Genomic DNA, 11,438 nt, shown 5'->3' with positions numbered 1-11,438 from the left:
ATAGTCAAATGATCGTTCCATAATTTCAAGAAGTGAAATTATTGTTGTATACCAACAAATTATAGTGAATTAAAAATATTATATAAAATGTTACAAATGTTCACTGTGCTTGACTTTTACAATTCTTGATGATTCCCTAGTTTGCTAGGAATTTCCTTTGAAAAGAAATCCTACTTATGTGATTCATATTATGTTCATTTGGTTTTTGTATGATCTGCCACTTGTGGAAAAACTACAGCCACATTTTTGTAAGAGGCTTTGACAAAATCCCCAAAATAGGGGTAAGACTGTTGAAATATGGGCCTAAGACTCAGTCAGTCCTGTGGATCATATTAGATTTCAGAAATTCTTATAAGTCGTAATGCTCAACGTGATAGCCCATGTGAGATGCAACTAAGTTCGTGGCAGCTTACACAAGGCATGGCAAGCGTGGAGGCCCAAATTTATTCCCACATGAAAAGTTAGTAGTAAGTTAGAGCAACTCCAGCCGAGTTCCCCAAACTGCGTCTGGTGAAAGCACCGAATCAGTCTTTTGCCGGACGCCGCACCTTGGTGCCACGCTTGGGAGTGTCCCACTCCAGCTGCGTTCCCCAAACCTGACCCTAAACAAATTTTTATTTAAAATTAGTGTTTTATTTATGATCTTGAAGATGCTTCGTCACTTTTACATGGAAAAAATATTAAAACGGGCAACGAAGAACATACAGAAACATTGGAAAACACCAAGATAAAGCATAAAAACCTAGACTAGAGGTTGGCCCTAGTCTTCTACGCCGATGTCGCCGTCGCTATCGTTGTTGTCGTCGCTGTGCTAGTGGATACGGCAACTCTTTGTCATGCACCTTGACGCTTAACTTGTCGTCGCCTTCATAGAAGAATTTCACCAAGCAGCCGATATCGACGTTGTGGTCGCGGGCATACTTCTTCCAACCGATGTGGAGGTACATCTTTCCTTCCCCGTCGAACAAGACCTTCACGGTCCACTGGAAGAAGTCGCAGCCTCCTTCCCGTAGGGTCACCGCGCCCTGCTCCCGACCGGCGAGAAATTCGGTGAAAGTGTCCGGGAGCTTCTTCTTGTCGAAAGGGTTGTCGTTGATAGAGCCGTCGAACTCGAAGTATTTGTTGCAGGGGCAGCCTCTTCCTCAGGGTGACGGCGAGCGTGTATCACGACCGCCCCTGCCCCTACCACGGCCGCGGTAGCCGCGACCGCCCCTGGTCAAACCCGCCATGGAGTGTGTGTGGAGAAAGTTGGGTGGCGGCGGCTAGGGTTGTGGATGTGTGGTGCTAGGGTTGTGTTAGAGGGGCGATGAGCGAGCACCCTGTTTTATACGCCAAAGGCGGAAGAGGGGGCGGTGGCTCGCATTAATGCCAGCACGCAGGACAAGGCGCGAGAAGATGTCTTGATGCGCATCTGGGAAACTACAACGTCGCTGCGCGGAAATTAAATTATGTTGGCAGAGGTAGGCGACAGGTGGGCGGCAACTCTGTGTCGCTGAAGATGCTGGCCAGCCACTCGCGACGCACGTTTTTGTTTTGTCCGACGTCCCCACAACATCCCCGGTGTAGCGGTGACGTGCTCGGGGCACCGAAAATAGGCTTTAGGGCGCACGACTGGGGAAGGTCAAACGTCCGGCACGCCGAAAACCCTTTTGGTGGATGGTTTGGGGGACGCGACGAGAGATGTCCTTAGACCACCTTAGAATGGAGGTTTCCACAATTTGGTAAGAGCGTGAGAAGATGATTGGTATACACGCATCCCTCCTCTATCACCTGTCGGTCGTCTCGCCACGACGATGTGGTTTGCGGGATTGAGCCCCGTCTCCCTCAACATCACCACTTGATCGACAACTACTTTATCTACACTCGATCAGTACATATGGCATATTCCGATTTGTTTAGGTCACATAGGGTGAAACATAAAAACAACTGGCGAAATAACAAAAAAAGTAATGTGTTTAAGAATCTTGCAATCTTCGAAAAAGGCACTGAAGGCGAGATTCAAAACTGATGTTGACATTGAACTCTTGGCAACACCTCGGAGATGGCCTTGGCAGCGATGTTGCAGGACGAGAAGCGGCACACGACCTCAGCCCAGGTCTAGGACGCCGATGGATGACGAGGCTGAGCGAACGGAGAGCGGCTGCGCTGGCAAGGAGCACATGCATCGAGGGAACGAGCACAGCGTCCGGAGAATAAGAACGAGCGGCGGAAAAACGTGCACTGCAGAATCTTCTATAAGTACAACTTTTGATGAAGAAATCACATAAAGATTTTAATCTTTAATGGTAATTTCAGTTTTCAATATACTTTCTCAAGAAAATCATGTGACCATCATCATATCAGAAGTTAGGTAAGTAATGAAGTCATCCATGTCGTCTGACCCCCGTAGTTGAGCGAGTGTAACAAGCTGGATCTCCATTAATTTAGGGGTTAACTAACACAAAATATACCTTTGTGCAGCATCTGAGAAGCTTGTTCTATGCAGTTACATTGTAAGTATCAGCACATTTTGTAACTGGCGGCCATAGCTTTGCACAACTGCATCGATATGCTAAAGTCAGAGACAAAGGAACAGTGACAGCGCATATGGCAAGCAAGGTAGGCACAATGGGACAGGGCATCACGCATAATCCAACAACATATACCATTTGCTTCGAGTCGCACTATAAATCGCTGCATGCGTACATGATTTGCTTCCAAAGGGTTTGGAGCCGCCGGAAATCAGCCTAGATTAATTTTGGTATCTGCACTTGTCATCTCGCTAGATCCCTGGTGAGTGCGCAATGAACTTACTCTTCTTATTCACTAATTAATCTGTTTTTTTTTTTCAAATTTTCACCACGGGGGTGGGGGGATTCTCTCCCCACCTGAATATCATCACCATCACCACTACTAATAAAAGACCCAGAGGGTCTGATCCAACCCATCTTGGCCATCCAACCAGAAAATCCAACGCTCCACAGCCTCTCCGTGTTTAACGGGGCAGACAACATCCAGAAGCGAACCGCCGCTCGCTGCCGCGGCACTCCCGCCCGCCCACAGCCGTCCCGCGAGAGCTCCGCCATAGCCTCTAGGGGGAGGCCACTGGGCATGCCCCTTGAATGCGGGGACAGGCTCCTGTGGGCGCCCACGCCCACTCTGCAACACTCCCGGCTCCGCCTGTTGCCGTTCCACGAGAGCTCCACCATAGCCTCCATGGAAGACAGCACTGGACGCCCCTGAACGCAGGGATAGGCTCCCGCCGGCGCCCGCGCTCGCTCTGCAGCACTCCCGGCGCCGCCCGCTGTCGTTCCACGAGAGCTCCAGCATAGCTTCCATGGAAGACAACTCTGGATGTCCCTGAACGCGGGGACAGGCTCCCGCCCACGCCCGCTCTGCAGCACTCCCGGCGCTGCCACTGCCATCCCACAAGAGCGTTGCCATAGCCTCCATGGGAGGCCGCGCTGCACGTCCCTAAACGCGCGGACAGGCTCCCGCCGGCACCCACGCCCGCTCTGTAGCACTCCCGGGGCCGGGCCGCCCGCTGCCGTCCCACAAGAGCGCCAACATAGCCTCTACGGGAGGCTACACTGAACTTCCTTGAACGCGCGGACATGCTCCAGCCGGCACCCGCGCCAGCCCTGAACGCCTGTCAACGTGGAGACAGGCTTCTGCGGTCCTGCCGCATGCACACATCTGCAATTTCTTCAGGTTCAGGTTCGGCTGCTTCCTGTGCCCCTGCTGCAATGAAAAAATTGGACACAAGTCAGTTTCGTTTTCAAACGTGTATGAAAGCAATGACCTTTATTTTTTAAACTAAATCATGATTCACTAAGATTTTTGCTAGGGAGCATAAACATATATAAAAGAATTAACCATATGCATGGGCAAGTATTTGAAATGCATCAAAACCACCAACCCAAGAACTACTTTTCTAAGCAACATATAGGCCACACGAGTTAGAAAATAGAAAAGACACATGTATTCTACATGGTTACTGCGTATTGATATCCATATGGTTGCCTCTGGAAAAATTCACAATACTAATTTTGTTTGCTTATAAAATAAATTATATAGGGGTTAATGGGGGAAAAGTCAATAAATAAAATTAACAGTACACATGACATCAGGTTATTCTCAGTGATGAACTAAAGCCCACACTATATAGATAAACATCCAAAATATGTTGAGCCCTGTATCTTTCGGCCCTACACTGTACACACCCAACTTCAACTACAAATAAAGCTTTGTATATGCATATGGTATACAAGATTCAGACAATCCAACTATGACTACAAAGAAAGTTTGATATATTATGTCAACATCGTATAAGAGAACCAAACATTGGACTTTGACTACTATAGTCAATGTCGACTGTGTGTTTACCTTAGCTCGAGAGGAGTAGCAGCTATATACGGAACCACAACAGTAACTAAAAACAATCATCTACAAGGTAGTGTACAACACAAAGGAAGCATATTATGCTACATAATAATAACATAATAGTTGCAAACATAACTCTTTTTATTAACACAATGGAAGAGACCATATCATCAACGGAACTTCTCAGTGTAGCAAGTGGACCGAATAAAAAAGATAGTTTTCATACTACAGAGATCATGTATAACAGGGGAGAAGATCCGAGACATCCAAGTAAACTAAAAAAGGCTAAATGCAACTTTGTATCAGCCATCAGATTTAAGAAGGCCATGCTACTTGCTTCAAACTAATCAAGACAGGCCAGAAATATGATTACAATCAAAATTCTACAGCCTCATCTAGAAATGTGAAGCAGTCAACTTTTGATTGTAGTGTAAAGGTGGTATGGGAATATCATAAGAATATGGCAACCATGAATAACAGTGCAACTGAAATTATTGACAACAAAGACACATGTACTTAAGATCTCCAGATACTTCAGTCAGAAAGTTAATGTCAGCAGCTATTTACTCCAATGGTGAAACACAACTGTATGGCATGCGGTAACAACAGTCCACAACTCAATTAAGTGCTGCACTAAAATAATTGCAAAAGGTGGAAGCTGATAATACATCATGGTCAATTACAGAGAATTGTGACATTTTGCACAAGCACGGTGCAATAGGAGAGGAGGTTTATAAAAAATATAATGCAATGGTATGAGATGAAGAGCATCAGTGGGCGTAGCTTAGGGGAAGAACGAAAAATAAGCAAAACTTGGTCACTTGCCTTTTAAGAAACATTCTAATAGCTAGCTTTGGTGATAAGCGAAAAAAAGCCAACAGAAAGGCATCAACACCACGGTAAATAAGGATGTTCAAGTGTGTGCCAACTGAAAAAAAAAAGCAGACCTGTTGAAGTGGCGATGACATTAGCACTGAAATTATCGAAGACAGTTGGAAAATAATCCTGGAACATAGAACGTTCCAAGCAGCATATAGACCAGGAGTTAGCATATACAAAAGGCACATATATTAAATATGGTTACTGTGTATTGATATCCAGATGTCTGGCTCTAGAGAAATTTACAATACTCATTTTGTTTTCCTACAAATGAAATTATAGGACATAAGATTTTCTTGTTCTACACAGAAGTAGACTTCTTACAAAATGCATTCAAGTAAGTTTTGTAGGATTTTGACATTCTTCATCAGCTGTTTGCACAACACCATCTTCCATAACTAACCGCACACCATGTGCAATTTTTTACCCAAGCATTATTTCATCTACATGATGATTCGGATGATAACACTTACCTATTGCAACTTTGCAAATCCAAATCAGAGGAATTATTTCATCCAATTGGTTTGTCCAGAATCGAGATACCAGTCTAATTCTCTCCCGCAAAATTCTACAGCCCCATCAAGAAAATTAGCTTGCTTCACACGGATGTGTATTTCTTCCAGGCGAAGCAGTCAAGTTTTGATTGTACTGTACCAAAGTGGGGTCGCGCATAGACGGAGAGATCCGAGAGAGACAGACCTGCGCTTGTCGAGCAGCGAGTCGTAGACGAAGCCGTGGGTGGTGCACTTGCAGGGGAGGAAGCCGGAGATAACCGTCCGTCGGTAGTGAGCCCGGCCAGCGGGATGCCGGCATGGTCAGGGACGTTGAAGACAGCTGATGTGGGAGGGAGCTTACTGGCGGCAGACGGCGTCGGTGGCGGAGAGGAGGCCGACGCAGAGCCACCGAATGCCGGTGGTGGCGGCCACGGCAGCGGATCCAGTGGAGACGAGATCCGCCCCTCCACCTCCCTTGGCGCATCCCGCTGGGCCACCTAGCCCTCCGCGAGTGCCGCGTGGTATCCACTCGCCTGGACGAAGCTGAAGGAGGAGGCAGCCGTCGAGGCCAGCAGCGGAGAGGCATGGGCGGGGTCCGGTCGCCGGGGGTGGGGAGTCACAGGAAGTGAGCTTGAGATGACCCACTATAGCTGCTCATCTCAAACACATCATCAGAAGTTGGGTTGTCTCGCAACCATTTCTTCTATTACCATATTCCAATCCAACATATTACATTTTCTTAAACATATACTAATGTTTTATTATTATTTTCGTATGTGACCCACTATACATGAGATTTAAGTTGTCGTGAAAATCTGTATGTTGCTAGGTTTGCACAGTTGTTTGATAGCTAGCCCAATATCAATAAGTGTGATATGGTAAGATTTAAATCATTCATTCACGAAAACAATTTATTCTTAATAATTGATGTTTTGATAAATATAACGTTGCAGATTTTATTGCCTTGGGATATTCTTGGGCTATTCCTATTGTTCGTCCTGAATAAAAAAAAGTTGTCTCTGTTTTGGACCCCTTTCAATACCTAATTTGGAAAAGAATATACTTAAAGCAGTGCTCGACAGTTTAAACCGAGCCCTTCAAGTTATAAATCATGCATCGAGGGATTACATCTATAAACGGGAATGCAAAGTTCCCACTATTCGGACAAACTCATAAGGGTATGAACCTTGTCAATGCTTTACAATCTATAGTCATTCATTCAACACATAATGTCACGTTTCATACACATGTAGTGCTCTATTTGGTTATTGATTCTTAATTCCATGCATTCATAGGACGATGGAGTAGTACAGTTACCTAGGATTAGTATTTACACCATGTTCATTTTTATACGCTTTGTACATGATTTTTCAATAACAATGTTGTATAATACATCCGTAGAACGGTTTTCAATTGTGGAAGTGGACGGTTTTCAACTATGGAAGTGTTTCTTGGTGCCCATTGTAAAGTACGAAGAAAATGAAGCTTCGAGCCATATCCTAGCCGCTGAAGGAATCACTATAGATCAAATAAATAGGTGGACCTTCAAAAAAGAACTACCATCAACGAATAAATATTAAATACTATGTTTCTTAGTTATTTTCAGTTTTTTGTAACTAATTATAATACATACATTTATATGATCAGAAATATTATGTGAAGACATGTGCGCACACATGGGTTCCTCACATGGTTGGACATAAGACACATCTAAGTGGCTCGCTAAAAACGCTAAAAAGATAAATATTTTTTTGTAAAATCTTTTACTATGGATTATAATACGTGCTTGGAACGTGCACCTTTACTATATTGAAAAAAGGGCAGACCTCAGATGGTTTTACAGAGAGGGAGGCCGAGGCAGGGAACAGAGAAGTTGCATAGAGGAGCCATAAGGCAGGCTAGCCAGTCATCAACAGGACCATGCAGCTCAGCTCATCTGCCTCGTTAGTTAGACAATTCAGTGGATTCTGATTTTTAAATCTTCATTTTACTTGATAATCTGCCAAAATACCCTTGCTAAATTGCCCTAGTACTTTAACCTTAATTCCAGTGTTATATATATGTAGTGATCAGCTTTGTATGCCTCTCATCAAGATCTGGCCTTCTTGCAGATCGCAGGCTGAGCAATGGGGAAATGGTGTCTAGGCCCAACGATTGCGAAAGATGTGACAGAAGTGCGTAACTAACTCTGCACAATGATAGTATGCACATTTGCAATTCACCTGCACAAAACTATGCATGCAATGCTGATTCTGTTTTTCGGTCGATGCCAGTTGATTGGCAGAACCCCTCTCGTGTACCTCAACAAGGTGGTAACTGGATGCGAGGCCCGCATCGTCGCCAAGCTCGAGCTCATGGGGCCCTGCTCCAGTGTCAAGGACAGGTACGAGACCATATGTTAAGTGTGAGTACTTTATCATTCCACTTATCGGGAATAAATTATCAGTGATGTTATTGTGATGGTTTTGCTGATTTTGCAGGATTGGTTACAGCATGATCGCCGATGCAGAGGAGAAGGGTCTGATCACTCCAGGAAAGGTGATCACCGCATAGTGAGAAGCACCAAACGAAGATCATCATCAAAATAGTTCATCGGAAGCTTTTACAATTTTATATCCGCGAACTATGTTTCCTTCTGGTTTTTACTAGTTTCGGGAATTATCTCTCTGTCTAAAATAAGCAGGAAGCATGTTGTTTTCAGAGTGTTTTGATCGAGCCTACTGGTGGCAACACCGGCATCGGGCTCGCATTCATGGCGGCCGCCAAGGGCTACAGGCTCATCGTCACCATGCCGGCGTCGGTGAGCATGGAGAGGAGGACCGTGCTCAAGGCCTTCGGTGCGGAGGTGGTGCTCACTAACCCGCTCCTCGCCATGGACGACGTGGTGCGGAGGGCGGAGGAGATCGCCGCCAAGACGCCCAACTCCTACGTTCTCCAGCAGTTCGAGAACCCGGCGAATCCCAGGGTACATTACGAGACAACGGGGCCGGAGATATGGAGCGGTACTGCCGGCGCGGTGGACATCCTCGTGGCTGGCATAGGAACCGGCGGCACGATCACGGGGGCAGGGAAGTACCTCAAGGAGATGAACCCCGAAATCAAGGTGACTCTGAGCTCATGGCACTGGCTTGTGCTCGTTACTTCATCATCGTGTGATTTAATCCATGATATTGACAATTTTGTAACTGAAGATCTACGGCGTGGAGCCGTCAGAGTGCGCCGTTTTGTCCGGAGGGAAGCCTGGTGAGATAATCATACCGTAATTAGGGACCCTGATCTATCTCCATCTTCCTGATCTTTTTGGTTTCAGGGCCGCACAAAATCCAAGGTCTCGGTGCCGGTTTCGTTCCTGGCGTCCTCGACGTCAGCATCCTCGATGAAGTCTTCCAAGTAAGAACCGACTACTGCTGTATGTTCCTCGTCTGAAACATTTTTATTGTTATGATTGTCCACGACATTCTTCAATTTCTTGCCAGATCACGAACGAGGAAGCCGTGGCCATGGCGAAGCAGATAGCCTTGAAAGAAGGCCTTCTGGTGCGCAAACAAACCTCGGAACTCTGAGCGATGATCTCTCCCCTGCTCTCATAAATTTCATATCATATGAATCGTGGCAAGGTTATGATGTGTGGGTTTTGCAGGTCGGGATGTCATCCGGCGCTACCGCGGCTGCTGCTATCAGGGTCGCCCGAAGGGCCGAAAACAGAGGCAAACTCATCCTCGTGAGTGTCGTTTGTCAGATGTTAACTTGCTGCAGTATATTTGTTATCCCTGATTGTGTTCTGGTATGTTGAAGGTTGTGTTCGCGAGCTTCGGAGAGCGCTACCTGTCATCGTTTCTCTTCGAGTCCATCAGAAAGGAGGCGGAAAATATGGTCTCTGAGCCATGAGTGGTCTCTTCTCATGTTCATGGAACAGTTTAGGCACTTCTCTTATTTTGGATCCCGCTGCTCAAATCTCCTTTTTTTACTTCGCCTAGTCCAGTGAGAATGGTCTTGTTTTTCTAGATTTGTATTGTGCTATCTCAGTTTCTAAAAGTAAGATATTTTAACAGCTTAAATTGAACGGTCAGAACGTTTAATTGTAAGGTACAAACGGAGTGTAGTTTATTCAACAATAATAGTTGATGTGTATCAATCAATACATAGCCAGAAAATCACTTTTTTTAAACAAAAAATAGTCGGTATGTATCAAGAAAAATAAAGTAAGTTACAACATCTATGATGGAAAGACGTCGACGTGGTGCCATGCCATGTTAAAAAGGCCTAACCGAAGAAGGAGAAGTATGGATGGCTCGATGGCAATTTTGGGAACTCGAGACCTTTCCCAACCTCGCTTCCACCACACACTACGATGGGTGATGCACTTCTATGTGCTCACGATCTCAAAATGCCATTGGCGGAAGGATGGAGAAGAACCGGAAGGCCAAACTTGTGGAGATGCCACATCGTTTAGGGAGGGCTCATTGACATGGTGGGTTTGCCGATGACCCTGGCTCAAATCACCATAGGAGATTAGTGCAGCCGGAAGCGACCTGATTGATCTTGTAGTGAATTCTGATAAATAAAGAGATACATAGGAGTGGTTCCAAATTGCTTTAGGTTGTGCCCTCCCAATTGTGACTGTTGTTGATTCTGGCCAGGGCAGGGGACAAGAAAACGGTGAGATGTCCCTGGCTAGGTGACATCCATTTTGTCTCGATCGTCCGCATGCAAATGGCATAATCCTGGTGATCACATTAAAATTAGAGCTGGCAATTGTTTCTATTCAATAGTGGGCCGAATTGGGCCTTAATGAACCCTTTGGTAGAGACCACAGTACGAGTTGAAAAAGAGAGGGGTTAATCGATCTAGGGTTATGTTATATTCCTGAGCAATCCCCCAAGCCACCATCACCCACCTTTATTCACTGTCCGCTCGACTGTGGAGCTCGTTATCTGGTGTTTGAGGAGAACACACGAGTTCAGGAGCCCAGGGGGATCATTATGCCTTTTTTTTCCCTAGACAAGGAGTCCACTTCAGCGGTGGGTATATGGTAAAGCGTTTAGGGTTAGATATCAAAAAGCTGAAAAACACTTAAGTTTTTACAAGCAAATGTATAACTTGTTCAAATACCTCTATTAGTCCTAGTCCCTAAGTTACTTTCCGCTCCACACCGTTAACTCTAACCACAAATGAGGAGGAGACTGGTTCATCGGCGGGGAAATGAAGGTGGTGGCACTGGTGCCCTGACGATGCAACGATGTTCCTCCTTTCCTCCCTCCACTCCATTAGACAGCGGCTATGTTCTCTTGTCACTCATCTTCTTCTTTCCCTCTACCGTTTTCGGCAGCAAAATTACTCCATGTGTTGTCGAAACATCGACCGTGCATGTGAATGCATGCTAGCTAGCATTCTCCCTTTCTAGCGGGTGCCGGTGCCGAATTCTAGGAAAATTCCTACAACCAACAATTGCATCCACTCCCACCTCCTCGTCGGCAACAATACATGCATTACAAGATGGAGGCTCGACATCTACCAAGACGCTAAAAACTACACCGAAATAACTGAAAAATCTTACACCCTTAGCATGTCGGCAAGGTAAACTAACCCTTAGTAGAAACTACCCAAATCTTATCATCATCCTTGATCTGATCAATGACCCTCTGAATGGGTTTGTGGTTGTTCTTGAATACTCTTCCATTCCTATCGCGCTAGATGGACCAT

General features: G+C 45.6%; 1 protein-coding gene and 1 long non-coding RNA gene across 2 annotated transcripts; one reads left to right on the top strand and one right to left on the bottom strand.

Moving 5' to 3' along the window:
* Window positions 1-2,627: 2,627 nt before the first annotated feature.
* Window positions 2,628-6,409, bottom strand: LOC127334819 (uncharacterized). Its single transcript, XR_007872475.1, has 2 exons — window positions 5,941-6,409; window positions 2,628-5,367 (listed from the first exon to the last, which is right to left on the bottom strand). It is a non-coding gene; the product is annotated as an uncharacterized lncRNA (long non-coding RNA).
* A 1,452-nt stretch (window positions 6,410-7,861) lies between these two features.
* Window positions 7,862-9,711, top strand: LOC127334818 (cysteine synthase-like). Its single transcript, XM_051361355.2, has 9 exons — window positions 7,862-7,909; window positions 8,009-8,118; window positions 8,216-8,273; window positions 8,437-8,838; window positions 8,927-8,978; window positions 9,046-9,125; window positions 9,212-9,271; window positions 9,376-9,456; window positions 9,531-9,711. Exons 1-9 carry the CDS (start codon window positions 7,862-7,864, stop codon window positions 9,621-9,623), a joined length of 984 nt encoding a protein of 327 aa, XP_051217315.1. The 3' UTR covers window positions 9,624-9,711.
* Window positions 9,712-11,438: the final 1,727 nt, after the last annotated feature.

The sequence above is a fragment of the Lolium perenne genome, chromosome 2 (genome assembly GCF_019359855.2).
Source record: "Lolium perenne isolate Kyuss_39 chromosome 2, Kyuss_2.0, whole genome shotgun sequence".
Taxonomy (NCBI): domain Eukaryota; kingdom Viridiplantae; phylum Streptophyta; class Magnoliopsida; order Poales; family Poaceae; genus Lolium; species Lolium perenne.
This window is presented reverse-complemented; position numbering and strand designations above follow the sequence as displayed.

Coding starts and splice junctions, on each gene's coding strand:
- LOC127334818 (XM_051361355.2), top strand. CDS start 7,862: ATGGGGAAATGGTGTCTAGGCCCAACGATTGCGAAAGATGTGACAGAA. Junction 8,839..8,926: donor AGATGAACCCCGAAATCAAG/GTGACTCTGAGC, acceptor TTGTAACTGAAG/ATCTACGGCGTGGAGCCGTC. Junction 8,979..9,045: donor TTTGTCCGGAGGGAAGCCTG/GTGAGATAATCA, acceptor TTTTGGTTTCAG/GGCCGCACAAAATCCAAGGT.